At 40.5% G+C, this 24,801-nt stretch overlaps 1 protein-coding gene across 5 annotated transcripts in view; it reads left to right on the top strand.

The window, feature by feature from the left end:
* The window catches only part of LOC122988706 (pre-B-cell leukemia transcription factor 1), a 65,866-nt gene extending 44,046 nt beyond the window's left edge, over positions 1-21,820 (top strand). For 3 of the 5 annotated variants that reach the window (XM_044361221.1, XM_044361225.1, XM_044361223.1), the window contains 7 exons: positions 5,362-5,606; positions 8,010-8,200; positions 10,972-11,107; positions 12,891-13,050; positions 14,704-14,816; positions 16,265-16,354; positions 18,654-21,820. In XM_044361221.1, coding sequence (XP_044217156.1) covers positions 5,362-5,606; positions 8,010-8,200; positions 10,972-11,107; positions 12,891-13,050; positions 14,704-14,816; positions 16,265-16,354; positions 18,654-18,746 — 1,028 coding nt within the window. In that variant the 3' untranslated portion in view covers positions 18,747-21,820. The remainder of the gene's footprint in view (positions 1-5,361; positions 5,607-8,009; positions 8,201-10,971; positions 11,108-12,890; positions 13,051-14,703; positions 14,817-16,264; positions 16,355-18,653) is intronic. The other 2 variants (XM_044361222.1, XM_044361224.1) reach the window with 2 other exon arrangements.
* Positions 21,821-24,801: the final 2,981 nt, after the last annotated feature.

Consider the following 24,801-nt stretch of genomic DNA (forward strand, 5'->3'; position numbering starts at 1 on the left):
CCAACAGTCCCTGTCGACATGCCTTCGAAATCTAGAAGGGTATTACATATGGTAATGGTTTTTGACAGCCTGCCATTTGCCTCCGTTAATCTGATAGGATAAGATATCTGGACTGCAGAGCATGGTGTGCTGTAACTCTTTGAGTCTGATATTGTTATGCCATAAAAAACTGAATCATTTTGAAGATGCAAGCAGTGTCCTGGAAGAAATCTTAATCCCCTGACAAGCTTTTGATACAATCCCAAATATTGTCACTGACTCAAAAGTGTATTTTTAGAACTGGCTCTTGTTTATATTTGCTGTCAATTTTAATATTTTTCACATTTATGAACTCCTGTCATGTATGGCGGGATGATATGACAATCTATACCGGACTTGTGTCCTTCCCCACTGATAACATTTCTCCAAAGAAGCTAGTTATGATGCTAGCCCCAGGCTGCCAACCCACTTTTGTTTTGCCACGGTTCATTCCCCTTCAGAGAGGAGAAAGAGTTTATTCTCTGGTCTTTGTTCAATTAAGACTCACCCCAAACTCTGAGCTGCTTTGAAATGATGTATCTCTGTTGCAAGTAGTTCAATTAATATTTTAATACCCACACCCGTCTTCATATGAGGCCACGAGCCAATCTTCTCGAATGACTAATATATGGGGAACGTTACACATGTGCTTGCTGAAAACAAGCAACGAGGGGGGAGAAGACGGGGGTTTAGGCAAGCTGCTCTCCCCCAAATAGGGACGTAAATCATCTGCGAGCATGATATTCCAAGCTTATCCTCAAAGAGCAAAAGCTTTTTCCCTCAGCTGTGCGGAAATGAAATAAATATTCCCAGATAAACGACCAGACAGTTAAACATCCACCTCTCCAAAAGCCAATTGCCTGGGGATTTTATTAAATATCGATTTGATTTGTAAAAGGCCAGATGTTGCAAGGTTAAATAAATGTCATGTTTCTCCCATTGCAGTTTACTTTTCTTGTGTTCTCGGTCTGTGACATTTTGTCTTGCCGTGTGTAGACAAAGCAGTAAAACCACCAGCGACCAGTGCATCCTGACCCAATGGATTTACATATGTTGAGATTTCCCTCCAACGTTACACCACAATCCTGCATTCTGTGTGTTATTAGAAAAGTAATCGATGCAAGAATCCCGTGTTTTTCTTCATATTAACACACAAAATAAAGCAAAGCGATAAAGCCTGGCGCAAACCTCCTTCTGAGAATTGCTTGTCAACAACAGGAGGAAGGAATAAGGCATCGTCTGACAACAAGCCATCTTTGAAACGCCTCCAAGAGGGAAATGGCATCCATTAGAGACATACAGAAAATGTGTGTTCACTGAGGGGGGGAGGGTGGTCCAAATCACACACACACACACACGCACACACACAGATAATTGTTTATCCCTGGGAGAACCTTCAGTGTTTGTCTGCGGGTGGCTAAGTAAGTTCACCAGCACTATTGGACAGGGAGTGCCCAGCAGACCCAAGGCTCGAAAAACATTAGGATGAATCAATTAGGCTCCCATTAGCCAATAAAGTGGCCCTCACTGAGTCGTGTAATTATGACCCACAGCAAAGCCAATTTTATGGAAGCACATTATCCCTTTCTTTTCTTTATTAATTTTATTTGTTTGAGATAATCCCTCCATGGTTTTAATTATGTGCTTTAGGTTCAGGGTGGAATAAATAAATCATCATTTGCTTCCATCAGACATTCTCTTCCGAACACTGCAGGTCTGCAGTTTTTCTCCACGTGGGGAAAACGACCCATCGCAAGACAAGAGGTTGTAACCATCACGTCTGTCATCGTTATACGGATTGCACTGATTAGTCACTTAAATTCAAAATGAGCACCGTCACATACTCCTCACAGAATCCACATTAACCCCACTCGGAGTAGGTTCCCATCAGATTGTATGGTAAGAGGAGGCAGGAAAAGCTGATATTATAGGCAACAGCTACTTAGCCTGTTCCCAGCTCAGAGGACACTGTGTAAGTGTGACAATGTGCTGTCAATGAGGGATGACAGTACACAGCCAACATGGCGTAATGCATTGTTCCTTCCTGGGTCCCTCCTGACAGATGCTCTCCAAGACAGCTGGATCAGCAGCAAGGATGGAGCTGGGATCTGGGCTGTGCACGAAGAGAGGATGTGATATGCGCCTGATTAGCGAGGGTAGACTCATGTCAACAAGCAAGGCCTGGGGATAACGTCGGAGTTTGTGTTAATTGTCAGTTTAAGGCACACTTTCAGCATGTTTACCTATTTATTTTGAGCAAAAACCTCTGTATAGAATTCACAGCGGTGTTGAATGTAGTCGTTTGCTTTTCATTTGCGCATGACCTTTGTTATTCCATCCTTTTAAAAAAGGCGGCCCTTCTCTTCCCCTTCCAAGAGATCTCCTAAGAAATGACCTTCTCTGCAACAGCCGCTCTTGTAAGACTGATGTTGGAGGTGCTTTAAGCCAAGTTAAATAAACACTTCATGAATGTTAAGCTGGAACTTGGCAGACACGAATCGAATGGTTTTGTGGACACTGGGAATTTTTATGTTCCATTTTCATTTGACAGTCTAGACGTTTTATGAGTTTGGGAAGAAATCCGGCCTCGGTTTTTCGGTAGAAACATCTGAGAAGAGCTTCCTCCCTTACATATTTTTGTGCTGGTGTTCTCTGGATTGTGCTGTTGCTCATTATTTAGTGACATTTTTCCCCTTCCTCTGTTTTCAATGGACAGGGTCAGGTGAGATGTCTAAAAACAATAGGCCGAATTTAGAAATCAACACTCTCTGAATATTCCGAGCCTTGTAACAGTCCACACTGAAGTACCTAATGTGGCTTCTTATTGTGCATCTTTTGTCAGAATTGTCAGTTTTTTTCTTCGTCTTCAAAGTCTGCGCTGCCATGAGTTGTTTTCCAACTAAAAATTACTTCCAGAAAGTGCAGCTCATTTCCCTCCATGGGATATTGTGGTGTGCTCACATTTTAACACCCACTTCAGTCTGGTATTTATGAGGTGGTAACTATAGAAAAGAACTGCCTCTCTATACTGGTGAGCGCTCAGGAGCCGGGGAGCGGCGGGGGCCTCTGCTGATGTACGTTAACTAAAGCGGACAGGCGGGTTTAGAGTTTCTGATGGAGCAGGTTTGATTGGGTCATAACGGGGTTGCAGTTGCGGCGGCGCAGAGGTAAGCAGGGTGTGAAGCCATGCGAGATTTCCCCTCCAAGCCTGTCCATACATTACCAGAGTGATGAAGGAGTCTGGGTAATGAGACAGGATGTTTGTACAGTCCTACCATCCCAAGAGGCACCCTCCTCCTCCTCCTCCTCCTCCAGCACTCCTCCCACACTCAATCTACCTCCTGCTGAGCCCGTGGCCTGAACCTCTGACCCCTTCCACTCGCCAACAGTTGCCATATTTGCATTTCCAGTCCACTTAAAGACCGGGGGGGTGACGGAGGGAGCCCCCTCCTCTTCCTCTGCTAGTGCAGCAGGCCTCATTCTCATCCCAGTGACCCCCTGCCCAGGCCTACCAACCCGGACAGCAGTCTGGGGTTAATGCACCAAGCACTCCCATTGTCTCTGAATTAATGAAGTGCTCCCTGCCTGTCCCTTCTCATTCACTGGCAACGAGACAAATGACAAGTGGTAACGTTTTAAATGGCTATCGACACACACAGGGGCATAAAGTCACCAAGTCGCATCTCATGTTAGCTCAATGGCCGAGGCCCTGTAACGATGACGCCGGCTGCCGTCGATGCACTTTCGATGACCACTCTGGGATCAATTTAGATCCTAGCAGCAGCACACTCCACCCAGAAGGAGGTGTTTTATATTGAAATGGATGCTTCTCAGATGGAGGAGAACGAGTCAGAGCTTGTGAGTGTTTTCACCTCAGAAAATGGAAGGTGGGATTTGACGCTCCTAAAGAATGGCAAGGGAGACCTCTAGTGGAAGGCAGAGGTATCCATCCATCCAGGTTATTGTTGTTGATCTCAAGATTAGCATTTATTGTACCATGTAACACTTGACATTGCGAAGATGTCAGTTAGAATTCTTTATAACTGAATGAACATTGTTGCATCAGATCACATCAGGTCACTTAAAAGGTGTGAATCCAGGTGTGAAATCTTTATCACGTGTTATTCTCTCTTTCCTTGTCTATTTTTCCCTCCAGTCTGCTGTATGCCAACCAATCAAATCTACATGTATATTTGAAAAACAAATTAAGAAGTATACTGTAGTTGGACTTTTCCACTAATGAAAATAAATCAGACTCTTTTTACAGGATTTTTTTTTTTCAAACCACTTCAAAACATGCTCAAGAACACAACAATCACATCATACGTCACCCAAACTAATAACTAAAATCATGTATTTTTTAAAATGATAAAAAAAAAAAAACAATGCTAATAGTGAAAGAGATGGAAGTGAGGGAAAATAGTAGAAGACACAAGGTGTCTAGAGTATTGATTTACATCAAAATGGAAACTGGGGTTAAAGGAGTGATCCCAGCAGCAGTAAGAGAGGATGGGAGAGAGATAGTGGTTCCTAATATAAAAAAAAATCAGCTTTATAATCTCTCCAGTACCTTATCTTCTCAAAACAAAGGTAGCTCATTAAATCAGGCATCCAGTTTATATGGGAGGGTGCATGGCTGGATTTCCAATTCAAGACAATCAACTGTCTGGATTTTACAGCGGAGGAAGCCGGAGCATCTTTATGGAGAGTTTTGTGTCTTTTGGTGAAAGGATAGAGAGTGCAACGAGTGGACAAAAGTTGATTATTGAGCCCAGCAACAAAACATTTGTAACAATGAGGCTTTGCATCCATTCTAAACAAAATCAATATCTGACTTAATTTTCAGTTCAACTTTAATCCAATATATGTGATGTGTAAGTTTGAAATGAATGATTAAAACATTTTCCCACCATCATACAACACAGACCCAGCTCCTGTGGAAACGGAAACACTTTTTCCAACTAAACTATAAATCTTTAAGCATCTGAAAAGATGAGTTTTAGGGGATTTGAATTTCAAAAAATACTCAGAGACACAGCAAACTTCCTCTCTATGTACAGATCTGGAATTGTTTTAATAATTCTTGTACACCAAAACCCAAAGACACTTTCATGTACTAATGAAAGAAAATAAATCAGTTTTAGTTTCTGGAGTGTTGCTTAAGTGTCTGCCTCTTTCTACAACATCCTGCATCACTCACTCTGAGCTGGTGGATGTGTGGATGCAGTTCGGCGGTGTCAGCCACGCAGTCAGGCTCTGCAGCTGACAGCTTGTTACGGCGCATCACGCCATTGTAGGTGTGACCTTTATGACTGACCTCTGACTTGTTCCTGTCATTTGCAGTGCTGAGTATCCGCGGCGCCCAGGAGGAGGAGCCCCCGGATCCCCAGCTCATGCGGTTGGATAACATGCTGCTGGCAGAGGGCGTATCCGGTCCAGAGAAAGGCGGAGGTTCGGCGGCGGCGGCGGCTGCAGCGGCGGCCTCGGGAGGAGCGGGGGCGGACAACTCTGCAGAGCACTCCGACTACAGGGCCAAGCTGACCCAGATCAGACAGATCTACCACACGGAGCTCGAGAAGTACGAACAGGTGAGGACAGCAGACGGGTCTACACATATGAACACTAGACGGCTCGTTTTTATTGAGCCATTGACTTATCCTGACAGACTGTAAAAGATCTCCCAATCAGTCTATGACTAACTCACATCTTACTATTACAATAACAATAATACTAATAGTAATAATGATAATATTTAAATAGTGCTTTCCAAGGTTACAAGCCTTCAGAGAGACATTAAAAGCACAAACACAGATTGCAGAAATAACAGAAAATGAAAATCAGTCATTCATGAATGACAATATTCCTCAGATGAATGCAACTAAACTCTACTTGTGAGTAAATTTCATTTAGGTTAATTTTCATTTATGGACTTCAGCTAATTTCAAAGTACCGTGAGGCAGTTTACTGATGTTTGTCTCACCATATTGTTTCTGAAAATTCTCTACAATTAAAGCACACAGACAAAAAATGTCCCTCTCACCAGTAACAATATTAAGAGCTTACTCCACAGATTTAGTATTGCACTTCCTTAAAGCTGGTCTGGGTCAAGGCCCTACAATATCGGTGCCTACATTTCCCATAATGCAAGCGTGCATACTTTCTTTGCCGCTCCCCACCTAGTTAACGCTCAAGGCTTTCAAACTCCACACTCCTAGTTTAATGCATCATCTCCAAGCGTGAGCTGAGATAACCCTGATGACATCACTAGGGGCAAGGACTGCAACTAATGATTATTTATATTAATTGGTTTATCTATTTTTTGATTAATCATTCATAATCATTAAGTCTATAAGATGTCAGAGAATAGCAAAAGATGTCCATCACAATTTACCAGAATTCAAGGTTGTCTTGTTGTAGAGTTGTTGGTGAATAACTTTCTGTCAATCAACTGATTGATTAATCAACCAGTTGTTTCAGCACTAGTGGGGGGCTGACTACTTTAGAAACATTAGAATAATAAAGTAAATAGTAACAGATCTTGATGCGCAAAATCTTTGGACTTCCCCTTTAATTTAGTGGATTTCACTTTAACATCGTTTTATGTTTCTTGGCTTTGTGGTCATCCGGTTTGGATGCTTACTGTTTGTAATGAAAGTCGGGTATGTTAGAGCTGAAACAAATCTGTTAACAGTCAGTCAGTCGAGAAAGCTAAATCAACAATGTCATTTTTCAGGAAAAAATACCAAACGTTGCTTAGTTCCAGCAGCTCATTTATGAGGATTTGCAGCTTTTGTTTGTTGGATTGTTGTTCAGACAAAACAAGATATTTGAAGATGCACCCAAGGCTTTTGGGAATTGTAATGCTCATTTTTCCTCATTTTTCTGACAGTTTTTAGACTAAATTATTCATTGATAGAAAACATATACTGCTAGTACTGATTTACATCTATTAGAAGCCACAGTGTCAGTGCAGGTAAGACTGACAGCCTCAGGTAAATATTAAATATTGTCAAATGTTTGACCAATTTAATTATTCATTATCTGACTTTTCCGCTCTACACTTGAACTTTTTCATCCAGTTTTAAGTCGTCAGTGAAGCAGGATCAGTCTTAAGATTTGGTTGCAACCCTTGTAGACTTGTTATGTTTCCTCAAAATATGTTGCTGTCAGTTAGACTTCCCTACAAAGCTTTCGATTGTGTGTTTCACCCCAGAATAGTCCAGCATATGCAGCATGTTGTGTGTGTCTGTGTGTGTATGCCAAGTATAGTCTTTAAAGCTGTTGAGGGGGGGGGGGGGGGGGGATGATTTCCTCTCATTGCCTTGATAACCGGTGCATTCATGACAATAGCATCCCTTTCAGATACATGTGAGTGAGACAGATGAACATGCAGATAGACAGACACAGACAAAGCCTGACACGGCCAAATCCAGAGAGAGATCGACAGGGAAGAGAAGAAATAAAGAAGAGGAGACAGTAAGAGACAGAGAGTCGGAGTGTAATATCGTGGCAGATTCACGCCTGGTGTCACATGGGGGGATGAATGAAACGTCGCGGCGTGTTCGTCTCTCAGGGTGGCTATGCTGTGAAAGTGCGTGTCTGAGAAGGGAACAGCTGTCATTGGTTCCTCTCAACACACTGCCATCACCACTTCTATTAAATATGAAATATATCAGCGCTTATATTCCCCCTTGGCTCTGTGAGAAAGCTTGCCCCAGAACTACATTAAGAAAAGAGCTGGATTCTCTCTCTCTCTTTTTTTTTTTTTTTTTTTTTTTTTTTTTTTGATTTCCCTCGTCTGTGAATTCTAAACAGTGAATGTTATTGTGTGTGTGCAGATGTGTGTTACTGTAATGGGTCACACTGATGAATTAAGGTCTTATTCACAGTTATTTAACCTCAAGGCAAGTGTTTTGGTGCACTCTTTGATTCTTGTGTGTGTGTGTGTGCGTGCATGTGTGTGTGTGTGTGTGTTTGCTTTCTCCCTACAGGCGTGTAACGAGTTCACCACCCATGTGATGAACCTGTTGCGAGAGCAGTCACGCACACGGCCGATTTCGCCCAAAGAGATTGAGCGCATGGTGAGCATCATCCACCGCAAGTTCAGCTCCATCCAGATGCAGCTCAAGCAGAGCACCTGCGAGGCCGTCATGATCCTGCGCTCACGCTTCCTCGATGCCAGGTGTGTGTCCTTGTGTACACCGTGTGTGTGCGGGTCGTCTTTTCAAACCGTGCACACCATGCTCCGTGCTGCAAATAACATCCCAATTTAACAACACTGCAAATACCTCATCATGTGCTTTCTTCTCGGCCTCATATCCATATGAATGGCTGATGTAGGAGGCCTATCATACTATAAACATGCTGTAACACATGCTGTTTTGCTATTTACCACACACGCTGGGCTGGTTTGCATCTATGGATGCCATTTGGACCTGCATACCCAGCCACACCGGCCAATAAGAGTTCCCCGCTTGCTCCATAACGCTAACTGTTTCCCTTTTTTAATGTAATCGCTTGTTCCTTTTGATGCGTGCTTCGGATTTGCATACATTTCTCCAAGGATAAATCTCACTCAAACTCTGAGTTGGAGGCATAACATTTAAATGAGGCATGCACTCCCTTACAAAGCTCCCTATCTATTCTCTTGCAAATGATTGTGGCGGTGCAGCGAGGGGAAGGGGAAGGGAAAGGAAGAGGAAAGCTTTCACTGGTTGAGAGGCACTGCCATGCTCAGCTCCGCTGATTAATCTACTGGCTGCTGGAGCCCATGCTGTGCACATTTACATATTCTCAAGCAGGCTTTTGGAGTGCGGGACAGAGATTTTAGCACAAATCTCCTCACCGGTGGATACACGCAAAGAGATTTTACAGGGTTCCCCTCCAGCTTATGCAAAGCCCTCTTTAGATGTGGCACATGCAGACATGACCTGATAGGTGCAGGAGATGGAGGGTCAGTCAACTCATGGGCATCGGCACATGATATCTGCTTTGTGTGTGTGTGTGTGTGTGTGTGTGTGTGTGTGTGTGTGTGTGTGTGTGTTGGAGGGGGTTCATATTTCATTTTTTCATATGCAAACCTTGAAAAGATTTATATTACTATTTCATGTTGGATCAATCCGGCCTTGTTTTTTGTGCTGTTATGCATGGCACGCTGGGATATTGAGATTTTGCATGTATTATCTGTGTGTTTACTATTAAATACAGATATTCTGTATCTGTTTATGTTTATGTCTTTTGTATTTGTAAATATTAATAATATGGTTTACTTTAATGGGACACTGGGGTCAAAAACCTTTTCTACAAGCGTAGGGATGGGTATTGTTTAAGTTTTGGTACTGACAGCAAAATAATGTTGTTTTCATTACCTTACTATAAGGTATATAAACTTGTTTCTCTATTTAAAAAGAAGCCAAACTTCTCTTTCTAAAATTAGGCAGTTGCACAAGAACTTTGCCTAGACTTTGCACTCTTAAATTATAATTTGAAGAATCAGTTAACAAGATCAAGAATTTGACCAGATATTCAGTACCTGACAGTTTTCTTTACCCGATGCTGTGGACACATTTCTGTCATAACCAAACACTTATTGAGGCTCAATAGAGGTTTCAAAATTCAAAATCCAATTCATTCAGTTCATACTTCACATTTTACAGTCATTTTTACAGTTAAGGTTTTTCCAAATAGCTAATAAACCTTTTTTCAAATGTTGACACAGATTATGAATTGTTTTATTTCAACAACTAACAGCAGATATTGACTGAATTATTTTTGCCCTCTATGTGCTATTATTGGTCCTGCTAATGCTTTTTTGCAGTTGCTCATAAGCAGAGACTGTAGTGAAGCAGCTCTGGGCCAAACTGTTCTCCTGAGTCCTGACAAAACTGCAGTTAAATTGAAAGCTTCTGGTGAGGGCAGAGGTTTTCACTAAGGAAGGCATTCCTATCCAAACCAAGACCAGGGAAAGCTAAAGAGACCACATCATCTGAAGACCAGTATATCAAGCTAACATCTTGAATGCTAGGCTCCAGTCGGGTTGGATGATTAGAAAATTGCAGCTTTAACGACAGCAGCATTTTTCCAAACCACTTCTTCAACAACACAAGAGGCTGAAATGTTAGCCGGGCCAAACAGAAACAAAAGTTTCAGCTCAACATTTGATCTGACACTGTTATGCTAAAATAGTTGACATGTGCCAGCAAAATCATTTGGAATTCTCCAATAAAGCTTAGTGACTCAGATACTGTCAAGTAGCATCCTGACACATAATTCTCATCCTTTATTTCCTCAGTTTGAGATCCTGGAAGGCACTATAGGGTGCCTTGGCAACTAAAATTACTTTAAGAAGTATTTTATTTAAGTGCAATCAGCATTTTAAATTCAAAGACTGAGTCTCAAATATTGCTTTACATTATTATATTTTATGTTTTAATGATTTGTGCTTTGTTTTAAGTATCTGGATCTGTATCTTTTATTACCGTCTATGATGTTTTTGTTACCATATTCTATATGTTACATGTCCTTGTGCTACTTTAATGTTTTGGTGAGTTTTTCCACTCATGGACAATAAAATTGTATATATTCTACTCTATGCTATTAATGCAAAACTGCATAAAACATACCATCTAAAACAGTGATGAAAATGATTATCAGTGGGAACTGGGATGGTCGAATTTATTCTGGATTTGGTGACTTGTACAGGTTCAGCTGTAGACAGAGTAAAAACAAGCCCCACTCGATCCTGCAAAGATCTTTTTAATCACTTCTAGTTTAGTGGAAGAGAATTCTTTTTTCTTTCTCTTAAAGCACCTATGAGCAGGATTAAAGCACCTATCAGCAGGATTTGAAAATGTCTGACTTTGGTGAGACACGGTGGTGGATAGAGATGCGTGTTTTAATGATTGACAAGAACTGGATTCTATTTCTGTTTTAACTTCTGATTTTTTTTCGCAGACGGAAAAGGCGAAACTTCAATAAGCAGGCAACAGAGATCCTGAACGAGTATTTCTACTCACACCTCAGTAACCCTTACCCGAGTGAGGAAGCTAAAGAAGAGCTGGCAAAGAAGTGTGCCATCACAGTTGCCCAGGTACACCACAGATCACTGCCACTCCACACCACCTGTAGGAAAACTACTGTGCACAGAACCGTAAGCAGAACACGTTTTAAATCTGAACACGTGAAGCAGCTGCTGTGAGCGTCTTGGCAAGTAACCTAATAATACGTTTTGTGACTGTCATGAGTACAGACAGCTCTTCTAATCTTTTTGCAGTACCTTTCACTGAGACAACAAAGAACTCAAAGTCTAAATATGCCATGTCATAAGTTTGAAATCTTGTAAATTAAACCAGACAAAGATATTTTTGACCAATGACTCTTTGTTTCTACTGAAGAAACACAAGTTAAAGTCAACACTGCTGTCATATGTCTCATGTCATCATATAGTGAATCACATATTCTTCTGGTACAATTACTTTTATGAACTGTAACACAAAAATGTACACAATGGATGGAATTTTAAACAGCTGTACTTTAGATTAGACCAATTGTTCAGCCAGGCCAATATTAGCACATTGCATCCATATCAGTATCAGTGTACTGTTATATGTCAGCCAATAAATCATCCTTCCCAGTACATTTCTTGGTTGCAGTTGTTAAAAACACAAATTGGAGGCAACCGTTTTATGGGTTCTGTAAAGAAAATTAATATTGGCAGATACATATCATTATCAGATTTTTTTAAACTTTCAAATATCAAGATCAGTATCAGTCCCAATAATCCTGTATCCGTCAGGCTATACTTAATAATTGATATTTGAATAGCATTTTTTCCTTTTCTTTGTTCTATATCATTATAAAGTTTTTTGGATAGTCATCATACAAAGTTGAAAATCATTAGCTCAAACTTTGAGCTGTAGAAAAGTGATTTCCGTTTGTCATTATTTTTGACACCATTGACTATTGACAAAAAAAAAAGGTAGAGGTTAATCACTTGTGAAAATAATATTTAGTTTCATTCCTATCAGCCAGTAAATAGCAGGACCATCAGCTCCAGAAGATTAGCACTGCTGGCAGTTGCAGTGATGATTTATTATAAATCTTACAGTAACTAATTAAACATCTGAACATAGAGATGTTTGTGCCAGTGCTGCTGACAAGCAAAAACAGTAAAACATTTAGGCACCTTGTTTTTTTCCATCTTTGCATTCTAGCGCTCAAGTTGTTTCAATCCTGTGAGAATTGATAATAAGGAAAGCAATGACAACGCCAAGGTAAACAGCAGTTTGTGTGTTGAATCCATCATTTGGGAATGGATTGTTTTCTCAATTGGTTTCATTAATTTATACCAAATGATTTGAGGATGCATCTGGGCCTGATTGTGGAAGCTGCTCAGCGACTAAATGATTTGTAGAGTTTCCGTTTCTTGGTCATAACAAAGGAGAATGTTTACCTACTCTGTGTATTTGAAACTTTGCAGGATTGATTTGGTTTTCATTTTAATGTTGTTTATCATTAGCGCTGGGATTACCCCCCTGGCTTCATCTGGGAGTCCATTAGCAGTAATGGGTGTTAGCGGATGTTGACTGATTGGTGCGTGCGTGAGTTCTGATGATAGCTGCAGTCATGGTGACATAATGAGACTGTTATTGGCAATCATTCCATTCTGGCACTAATGTGGATTCACAGCAGCAGTCTAAGTAGCCCCTACCTCTGACAGAGGCTCTCTGCAGTGTTACACATGCCATTAAAGCCATGCAAGCTAAACACTACCCTGTTTCCTCTGAATGCTTGCCCTTAAATGTGGAGAGGCTCTGTTCAGTGTGTTGAGATTTCATGAGAAATAAACTACATTCTCTTGCTTGTCTGCATAGGTTTCCAACTGGTTTGGGAATAAAAGAATCAGATACAAGAAAAACATTGGTAAGTTCCAAGAAGAAGCCAACATGTACGCTGCGAGAACTGCCGTGAATGCGGCTAATGCATCCTCACATGGAAGCCAAGCAAATTCACCCTCAACTCCAAACTCTGCAGGTGAGACAGGAAGTCCCTGGCTCTGCTCAGCTATTAGACATGTAACTCCTCTCTGTGCATTACTACAATTCAGCAACTATTGCGCTATATCAAATTGAGGCTATTTCAATGCTGGTGCTTGTGATTTGTAAGGAATAAAAGAAGTAGGATTTTTTAAAAAGGCAGCTCTTCTATAAGGAACATGCCAATCACCTGGTAATGCACCATTATTATATTGAGCAGGTTCACACTTCTTCTCCTTAACAAGTATAACAACCCCTTTAGAGCAAAGCTGTGTCAGAGATTAGCCAACCTGAGCCCCATGCCAAGTCTCCCTATGCTTACTGTCCCTTTGTCTTCTTCTCAATTAATCATATTCTTCATGTATGTTTATTTACTCTGTATTCATCATGTTGTGCTGCACTGACATTCAAAGGAAAAATCTGGTGATATTCTGTATTTTTCTTATTGTCAACAAATCACATAAAAAACGAAACCAACATGAATTTATCTAATAAATATTGACTGCCCAGCCAGAGCCGGATATATCCTCTGTGCCAAAGAGCTCCATTGTTGTCCAATAACTATCAAGAACACATCATCAAGTCAGTCCTACATAAATAGGCTACTCATTAGCTCATCAAGTCTGTACTAATAGTCACCCAAATATGCACTACTTTCCTCTCTCTGGGTGAACTACTACAGTGCCCAACTGTATTACTGAAATTACTTAACCTTTTTAAAAATGAAAACATATTTACGACCCAAGATTTCCATCTTTAGTATCAGGGCTACTAACAAGGCAGAGAGGGGATTAAGTACTAAAAGACAGACTGACATGTTGTATATTTTGGTCTTTTTATGAGATTTGTTAACAATGAAAATAAACATAGAATAATGCCAGCCTTATCTTTTAAAGCAACTGTCCAATATTTTGAGAAATTCATGTATTTGCAGTCTTACCAGGAGTCAGATCATGAAACACTTTTAGCCTAGCATAGAACAAGTATGGGAAGCAGATGCAAACAAGCTTAGATCTATAAAAAGTGAAAAAACATACCCTTCAACCACCCAAAGCTATCTTAAATGCTTCTTGTATACTTTTTTAACCAAGTAGTCACAAAGTAAAGACAGTTTGAAAGTTTTGTTGGAAAATGTATTTTTTCTCATTTGACCCAGGCTAGGCTAGCAGTTTCCCCTGCTTCCAGTGCCAGTAATGAACTAGACTAAACACATCTTGAGCCCAAGTGTGGTCAATTCTTAGATTAAATTATACTGATAATTTGACTCTGGAAAAGATTACAAACAAGTGAATTTTTCATGATGTTGGACTGCTTTTTCAATCATTTTTTCTGCTTTTAGCTTTAGCCACAAATAATCTCTTTAGAGCACTAATGTTGAAACTAGCAAATAACTTGCCTCTTTATATATTTGGTGGTAAAAACTTATACTTGACACATATACCTCTTATGTCAGGTTACAGCTGTAGTTCTTCTATCATCACTTGTCAGCTAGTTTCCTCTTGGCTCCGCTCCTCTAATCTAACAGAGCCTGTCTGGCTGCCAGCTAACCTCTGCATGGAGCTCCTCCAGGCTGCTCCCTGGATGGGCCGACTTGCTTGCCCTGCTTGCTCTCTGTCTCTCTGTGATTCGACTGCTCCCTCTCTCCTTTCAGGTTCTGGTGGCTCTTTTAACATGTCAAACTCCGGGGACTTGTTCATGAGCGTGCAGTCTCTCAATGGGGACTCGTACCAGGGGGCTCAGGTGGGAGCCAACGTGCAGTCACAGGTAGGGCCCCAGGCAGTGCAGAAGAGATTATACAGTGGCAGACCCACCTCACTTACCAATAGGCCATTCCTGTGGCAGATATTTTGACAGGTCACAGTAGGACAAGCACAGGTGTATATAAGAAAATTAATGATGGCTGAATTCCATATAGCTGCTTCAGTTTCAGGGTCATGGTATTTTGCATTACTGTCACACTGTCATGACCGTCGGGGACACTTGAATTGAACGGAGCTATCATTAATGTCATTAGTAACACCTGAGTTCTTCCTACTACGATAAAACAAAATGCTGTGAAAACGCCTATAGACCTTCTCCATTGCAGACATTTGACTTGTCATACACAGGTGTAGCTAATAACATTAATTAGACTAATGCAGCATTCACGCTCACGTCAGACCGTAATTACGAGCAGCTGAGTGAGCTGACTGATCATGTCACCACCGTCACTGACAGTCACTGACAGTTACGTTTACATTTTGTCATTTGGCAGACTATCAGTTACATCAAAATTAAATCTGATATTTACTCTAATTAAGTTGATTCAGCTAATTAAAAAGGAGCTAAACAAGGGTTCTGGCTTCACTTCTAACAAACCGCCATAAATGTATCGCACTAATTTAGCTAATTCAGGCTATTTTCTGGGACTAGCAAGGCTAGCATTTGGGATAACCATTTAATGCATGAATGCTCCCAAGTCAAAACAGGAAGTTTCCCTGTTTTTCCGTCTTTCCAGTGTTACATGAATGTAGCATTAGTCATATTTTCTTGATTTCAGCTTTGACATGATGTTTTTGCCAGATGAATATGACTGTTTTTCTTTTCTATCCTGTCAATGTGTCCATTGTACATTTCATTTTGCTTTTTATCTTGCCAAGGTAATTCTTGCTGTGAAAGCACTTTTGATTGTTTGTTTTTCCCACATGAAACCGATTCATTCAACTTTAATTCCAATACATATGTTTCAGTTGAGTCTTTGTCTTTTCTATGTCCATGTATGTGGGATGTGTGTGTGTGTGTGGGGGGGGGGGGAGGGGGGGGGGGGGGGGGGGTTAACCTACATATAACAGTCATCATTAATGTTATTAGTCACATCTGTGCTTTTCCTGCTGTGGCAAGTCAGAATGTGTGCTGTGAACAATGTTTATTCAGACTTGTACTGGACCAATACCGAGCTTCTTTATTGTTGGCTCTCACAGATTCTCAAGGACAGAGTATTTGTCATGATGTGTTTACCATGAAAGTAGTTTTAGTTCTACTAGCGGAAAGCAAAAGTTTTTATCCCAAATTTCCTTTTTTTTTTTTTTTTGATTGGACCTTGTTGTCTCCAAGGATATACTTGTAGCAGTGTACTCTTGTCTCCCTTGTTGTACTGTCATCCCTTTCTCTTTTCTCTTGTGCTTCTCTTGTGTTGACTCTGACCTTGCTTTGTTTGTTTCTGAATGTTTCAGGTGGATACCCTTCGCCATGTTATCAGTCAGACAGGCGGGTACAGTGAAGGACTCACAGCCAACCAGATGTACAGTCCGCAGGGCATCAATGTAAGCATTCTTTTTTTTTTACTTTCTTCCCCTACCAATTATTTTAAAGCCATAGGGCTCAGAATGCCACTTAGTAGGACTTGTCTCCGCTCCATGGTCACCTAGTTGATTGCTTCTGTATTGCTCGCGCCATGGGCAGCGCGCTGCCCGGTGTACGCAGGCATGGGGCTGGCCACACACATGCAGAGCCGCCGTCTGAGCCTGTCATGTTCCATCAGGTCCAGCGTAGCACCTGCAGCCACACATGGTCAGCCGTGAGCGAACTGCACAAACAGGTGAGGTGACACCTCCTGCACTGGACTTCAAATCCCTCTGACCACCTGACCTGCGATTAGCAGCCCTGGGGCCAGAAGCTCCCGTTAAAGCCTCCCAGGAGACAGTGCTGCTGTCCCACTAAAAATAATACCTCACGCCGCTGGAAACAACTGCTCATGTGCCGTAGGGGTGCGTTCCCCTCATGTTTGTCTTATTTTGCAGCAGAGTTCGGGTATAGATGTGGGGGCTGTGGAGGGGGGGTTGGGGGTTTGCTAGCTGGCGGCTGCGAACAGTAGGGAAATTCACAGCGACAAGCCGTGTCGTAAAGGGGAAAATCGATAAGACAGACACAAGGAGAGCAGAGTGTGGACTTGGGACAGCAATCCAAGCGCATTGCTCAGATCATGTTCCTGCCACACTAATGGCCTTGACAGCGAGCCGCGCTGAGAGGACGAGGACAGTCACAGCCGCGGCTGGGTTCCTCCGCTGTCGTCGTCGTGCCTCAGTGGCCATATGATAATCAGATGAAAGGTCCCCCGTATAAAAACATGTATGTGTATTCAAATAGGCTTCCTGGCTGCTCCGAGCGCATCCCAAAGCCAGCTGTGCTAACCCTGAGAGGCCGCTAACGTATGCAGGCCCTGTTCTTTCTCAGTCCTTTGACCTCACAGATACGGTTCTCCTTGGACGCCTGCTTGCTCTACCACATCTTACACTGCCACAATATGCTGTGTTATTCACTTTTATACCCTGTAAAGAAGCCCTGCAATGCATAATGTAAGAGCGGGATATCTGTCTGCCAAGCTGTTTTCCTGTGATTTATGTAGCTAAGGCTAGTAAGTTAGTGAGTTTGGCCCCTTTTTTATATAATGTACTCTGTAGTTTTGTTTTCTGTAATATTTTTGCAAGTAGCCATATTTATTGTCAAAGCTGTTGATCTTATATATTTTTCACCAGTGTAGAATATATTACATCAGGGTCTCTCAAACTTTTCTGGCATGTCTTCCCATTTTAGGTTCCAAAATTTTGAGCACAAATGGACATAAATTATTTTTTAAATGAAAAACATACCAAAATAAAATGCAACTCCATACAAGGTTTCAAAACCAAAAGGCAGAAATTCTGTGCTACATATTTGTTAATTCAATATATTAACACCCCTGTATCCAGAACAACAGTTTTACAGACATCTGAAGACAGATGTTATGAATGAAGAGTGGAACAAATGATGAGAGAGTTAAAGGAAACATTCCATCTTAAAAAAAAACAGACTGAATAATGACTGAGGAGATACATAATGCATGCTGTGAATGATTACAGCTGTAATTACAATTCTGAAACAGGCAGAGCGTCACCAAAGTCAGACATTCTACAATCTGGCCCCTCCACTTTTGATTACACACTACCCTCTGCCGCCTTAAATAACAGGCTTTGAAATGAAAGGCTGTCGAGGACCATTTCCAGTTTTTCTGATGGCTTTAAATTTACTATTAATATCCTAAATGCTCTTTAACAGGCCTGTCTCTGCCACTGGAAAAGACCTCCATAGCTCTTATTGTATGTTAATTCTAGCTGTCAGCGTCATAATTAGTGCACATGACATTGATTGTACTTGTTTTGTTACAGAGGCCTTTTCATACAATCTACATATTATTCATATTATTTAAATGACAGTGACAGGCATTTATTACAAGGCAAAATCTTGATTTTTCTTCTGCATTTTCTTTATATGAATTTGAGTATGCAGTGTATGAGGGCTAGAGACTATAATTCACTCTATTTCTGCTTGGTTGAAAACATGATTATATATATTTTTATGTCAGTCCTATTGTGAAATGTTAGCTGTAATTTGGGCCAGGTTGATTTTACCCCAATCCATGAGGCAATTTAGCTTAAGGCTGTGTAAGTGAAAGTATCCCAGCATTCCCTGCTGCATTCATACACTACCTTGCCCTCAGGACTTCCATTCGTTATTTGTTTTACCCAGCTGCGTTGTAAGTAACTAACTCCCCCTCCTGTTTCTGTCTGTTTTATATTCTCTCAGGCAAACGGTGGCTGGCAGGATGCTCCGACCCCCTCATCAGTGACTTCACCCACAGAAGGACCCGGAAGCGTTCACTCTGACACATCCAACTGATCCTCCCCTACCCCCCTCTGTCCTCTCTGCTCTCCAACTTCCTCCAACGCTGCACCCTCATATCTCCAAAAACTTAACCCTTTTGACCCCATCAGGACTTGATGTGACGTACTGTACAGTATGGAGTCACACTGGGGGACACACAGTTGGGGTCTGGGATGACGTCATCACCATTACAGACAAAAAATATTTCACTCTGGACCACCGCGGCACCGTTAGCAGCCTACGTAGGGGACTCATATTCACACTTCACAGTTTGTACAGTTTCCACTTGATGTCCATGTTGCCTCTTTGTATTTCTCTTACATCATATATACCACAGTAGGCACACAGTTAGCAGCATATTGCCCCACGTCTTGTAAATTGAAAAGCTTTCACACTACCTCTATTCGAAATAACAACAGAGCAAACAACATTTCAAATGCTTCGGTTTTACAAATTTTTATAATTATATGAATTTTACTGTACACCACCCCTGTCATTTACAGTATGCCTGTCTTTATTACTGTGCTCACAGATTTTTCTTTTTGTTTATCTATAGTGCCAAAGTTCAGCCCTGGAGGTGAATTTTGATAACATTTTTATGTCGTGTCCTTACATTTTTCATGCCATACTTCGTGAGGTATTATTATGTTAGTCCAGTCTTGTTAATCAGTTAATATCCAGTATCCAGCCTCAATTTATATAGTTTGTACTCAGAACTTCTACAACAGACAGTGACATATAAGGCATTTTATATTTTATTGCCAGAGTAGTATGTTTTCTGCTCATATGCAGTAGAATAATGCAGAGAATTTACCATTTTTTAAGTGAGCAATTGACAAATTGAGTGTAACATACAAAGGGATGAGGTTAGATCATTTTTCTCTTCTCAAGGTAATGTTGGTTGCATCCACAATATTCAAAGAAGGCTGAAAAATTGACCTGAAACACTAAATCAATGACAACATTAGCGGCAATTATGGCACGTCGATATGTATTAAAGCACAATAACACCTAATGATTGAAGTCAAAGGGTAACATTTGTAAATGTCGAAGAGAAAACCATACAGAGGAAATGTAAGATTTAACTATAGTAGTCATATATGGAAGAAAGAGTGTACATACAGTACATTGTCAGTCGTCGTCAGCGTGTATCAGTGAGATCAATATAGCCAAATACTGCTGGTAACCAAATCCAAAACAAAAAAATTGCAATCCTGATTTCAAGGCACCACTTTGTTGGGATTTAACACATTGCATGTCTTTTCTCTGAATTCACATTCACTTCTCTTGTATGGAATTATATTCGTGTCACAATCCTGAGAGATGAGACATTGTGAGCTTAGAACAGATTTTTGTTTGCTCAGATTTAATTATTCTTTGTGCGGTAATAATTTCACAACAATATATAATTTATGCAGGTGCGTCTTAAATTGTCCCATCACCTGCTCAGAATTGAGGCACTTATATAACTCCATATGCATTCAATGCTGAAAAAACATGAGGTTACTTATCCCGTAACCCCTGTTCTCTGATAACATGAGTGAGGATGTTTGAAAAACATCGACAGTGTTCATATTTTCAGTATCCAAGGGTCCCTTCACTTTTTATTTTGTTTTAAAATGACACCGCGAACACAACATACATCTACTACAAACCAATCCAAAATGTGAAACTAGATTTGTGACCTTTGTTGTATGTACAGTATATTATGTGGTCTAACATGTATACATGATTACAATAGTCCTCACGAGATATCAGCATTTACATACTTTGATACCAAAAAAATGGCAGAATTTTTATCCTCTACATTGGGATCAGCTTTATCAACCTTTTTGTTTTTTCTCTTTTCGTAGGATTTTATTATCTACGGTACTAGTGAGCATCTCACAGAGCTCTAGTACTCTGTATTCAAAGCCAAAAAAAATGCAGTTGGAATACAGTCGTGTTTATATGAATCAAAATGGAAACAAATACCCTGATGGCACACAAATCCAGATGATGTTTGGATATATTTTTATGCCTCCATTTTGTGAATAATTCATCTTTTTTTGTTTTCATTCAATATTATTTTGCTTCGCTACAGGACTATGTTTCTTTTTTTTTATGCTACCATTATATGTGAATTAGCCCAAGAATGCTCTATATACAGTATGTAGATATGCACCTTTACTTCTTTTGCATCTTTCAATTTGGCCAGTAGCCATTTTAACGCAGCCTGATGGAGTTCAAAATGGATTTATGGTGAAATCCTTCATATTTTATACTATTACCAACCGACACAAGCCTGCCTCCAAGATGGCTACTGTCCAAGTGAAGGTGACGTGAAAAGTTAGTGTTAACATTGCCCTCTGGCATTGTCTTTAGCTTAACTTAACCCTTAAAAAAACAAGAGAACAGAATCCAAACCCCGAGATCCCAACAAATAACAAAATAGTTCATCACAGCCTGGAAACCACTGGTGTTTTTGAACAGTTGTCAGTGTGTTTGTATTTATCACACATGTATGGAATTATGGATGTTTGGAGCCACAATGTGGAGGTCAACCCCGGTGTGATTACACCAGACAAACTCATCTGGATCATTCAGAACGGCTCCTCCTCGTCTCACCTGCTCAGTATTGCAGTCGAGGGGCCGAGCGCCATTGAAGTGATACACAGAACCTGCCTCAGTCGTGTCTTCTGAAGTCATTGGAGTGAATTGACAGCACCGGCCATGCAAGGCAAACACAAGGATTGTTTTTGCACCCCTCAAAAAGAAAGGCTTAACTCTACTTTTCACATTGCCTGTCAAATATTATCGAAGCTTCATGTAATGATGCTTTTAGTTTTTGAATATAAAAGGAAAAGAGACATGAAAAGAAAATGAACAATTTGTAAAACATAAAATGTTTTATTTGTTGCATGTCTTTTTGTTCTTCAATAAAATAACGTACTGCAGTGTTTTGAATGTTAACTTCTTTTTTATAAGGATTTCAGAGTGAAATCGTGGAGCCTTTTTCTTGACAGGTTTTAACTTTTAAGATCTCTGCGTATGTAAAAAGGTATCAAATGGAAAACTATTGTCTTTTTAATTACAATTCAAAACCTGTTTTCTGTGGAGAAAAATAGCTGAAAGGTGTAGGTTTTATGGTCTCTTAATTTGTACTGGCAATGCGTATCCCAAATAAATAGTTTCTTTTGTTGCATAAATTGCAGTTTTGTCGTTTTTCATGTGCTGTTTGTACATTTTTCAAATTTCAAATTTATTGCTGAATTTCAGCACAAACTTGTTTGCGGTTTCTCCTCTAGACTTTTGTAACAGGGTCAGGGTCAGGAGTCACTGTAGGACACAAGTTTACACGTTGTAAACTTGTCAGTCCAACACCTCTGGATAACATTGCACGTCTCACTTCCAACTATGCTGCGGCACGCAGGCATTTTATCACCACTAACATAGCGCCGGAGCTCGGCCGAGCTGCTGAGGGTGTGAAGGGGACATTTTCACAGTTTTCGAAGTGAGTGAAGGCTGTGTGCTCCCGGCAGACAGCCGCCTCCTCCCCTCTGCACACCCTTCCCCACACCCAGCGCTCCCTCCGAGGCATGGTTAATGTGCATTCCCTGAAAGAGGCGGAATCCACACTTATCTCTCTCCTCCAGATAAACCAGACAGGATGTCTGATTCTGCTCCTCCAATTCATACGTCCTTGGAAAAAAAATTTGAAAAGAGGAGGGACGTGGTTGAAACATTAACTTGTGGATTAGCAAGAGGTTCCCAGGAGCATCCAAAATCAGAGAGCGTGACAGAGACTGTGGGAGTGACATATGCAAACATGATCAAGTGTAATTACATGGAGGAGCCTCCTTGTTTCTATCAAAGGGTTTCTTTTAGCCACTGTTTGAGGAATGAAAGGCAAGAAGTGCTGGACGTGCATAATTTATTCATATGCTCCCACAAACTAAAAGGCATTGTGAGGCTGATTTAGTCATTACATGGTGAAAAGGTGTAAATCCCATTCTGAGTAAAATCAGTGTACATTCCTTTGAATTTCTGATTCCTAAACAAATAGGCTAGATAACATGCTACACCGTGACAAATGCAATGTTGGTTTTTAAGAGGAGAACACTGATCATTATCCATTTTACATGGTGAAAAAAATGCTAATCCAATCAGGAGCAGAATCAGGACTTAGTGAGGTCTCTCATCCATTAACAAATACCTTGGCAGAAAGAAAGAATAATAAATAAAATGTATCCCAAGGAAAGCAGAATCTTTCCTGTCTTTCCTGATATTTTGTTATAACTCGTTAAATCTAAAATTCTAAATACTGACTTGTATTCATTGAATCAGTTCCCAGGTGTTAATATTTTTTATTTAAAAGTGAAGGCCTTTCCCAGAAAGAACTGATTTGCAAAAGACGGATGAAAAGTTTCTTAGACGTCTAGCTTTAATAAAGCTGTTGTGATTTAAAGCATTTCTATGACCATGTTTCAACATAGTCATAAGCCATCACCTAGGTGTACATGTGCGACATTTTGGAGACATTTTGATATGTCACAGTCAAAAAAGCACAGGTGTAAATAATATAATGATGATGGTTGAATTCCATTTAGCTGCTTCAGTTTCAGGGTCGCTGGATGCTGGATCACTGTCACACTGTAATTACTTACTGGGACACTTGAATAGAACAGAGCCATTGTTAATGTTATTAGTAACACCTGTGCTTTTCATATATGACAAGTCTAAATTTCTGCTGTGAAAAAGGCCTAATGTCAATCAGGGCAATAGCTACCACTGAGGACACTGCAGTCATGTCCTCTGTAATACTGCTGGTCATGTGGGAGATTAGTGGCTTGGAAAATATGGACTCCTGTACATAATTCTTGTCTTGTTAATGTTCCTCTCTGTCTTTTTCCCTGCTGTTTCATAAAAGCACAATACCTTTAATATATCAGTTGTATTATGCTTACATATACAGTTTATAGTCTTAAAGCTGCTATAATCAATATTTTCATATTAACAATGGATCAAATGACTGGATATAGTGATGAAGCCATAAAGAATCATCACCCAACTGTGCTTCTCTTAAGCTCTCAGGAAGTTTTAACATCTTTCAGCTCATTGAAGTTGGTGGATTTGGTGGAAACGACTTAGATTCATTGGTTGAACAGACATGATGCCAAAAGAATGCTAATGTTGCTGTAAGTGTCTGCTAGACACGTAAATAGGCAACTATTTGCTAAAACGATCACCAAATCAACTTCATAAATATGTCAGTGTTGTGTTGTTTCCATAACTGCCAACTGGCCAAAAAATCAGCTAATGCAATGTTAAACACATTTGTGTGTAACTGAAATAACCACAAACTAACTTGACGGGGAGATGCGGAGGAAGGGAAATGCGGGGCCTCCAGCTATTTTTGCCCAGGGGCCCCATAGTGGATTAATCCAGCCCTGTGGTAGGTGAACAATTTGGTACAGCTCCAAATGGCAGCACATATTTTCTTATGGAACAGAAAAATAACCTTTTCTGACTTGTTAAACCATGAGAAAAAATATTATTATCATTTCTGCTCTTCCTTCATATTGGTGCTTCCAAATTAAAAAAATATCAAACTGGCTACACACAAAAAATAGATTTTTTAATTTTAGATTTGTAAAATGTTTGATTCCCAAAAGGAAATAAAATAACTGTTCTGGAAAAAAATGCAAAAGTAGTCACACACAGGTCTTTGAAGTCTAATTCACATCTCTGTACTCTACTGCTAAAACCTTCCTCACTCTGATGTGAGGGGGGGGGGGATAAAAACATAGCAGTAACATGTAAGACAAAAGCACAAATGTCTACTGTGAACTTATCCTCAGTGGTTTCATACATCGGAGCCTTCTCATCATTGGGGTTTCATATCAATCATCCTCAACCAGATCTCAGTGCATGTGGCACACACAGTATAGAGCTCAGGGCTCGCATTATATCAATGACAATAACGAGGCTCATAAAAACACTGGCCTTATTCACAATGCATAATGTGCATCAGTTACATCGATGCCTGCCAGCGTGATACACACACACACCAAAGCCATACACATGTGCC

Source organism: Thunnus albacares, chromosome 9, assembly GCF_914725855.1.
Source record: "Thunnus albacares chromosome 9, fThuAlb1.1, whole genome shotgun sequence".
NCBI lineage: Eukaryota > Metazoa > Chordata > Actinopteri > Scombriformes > Scombridae > Thunnus > Thunnus albacares.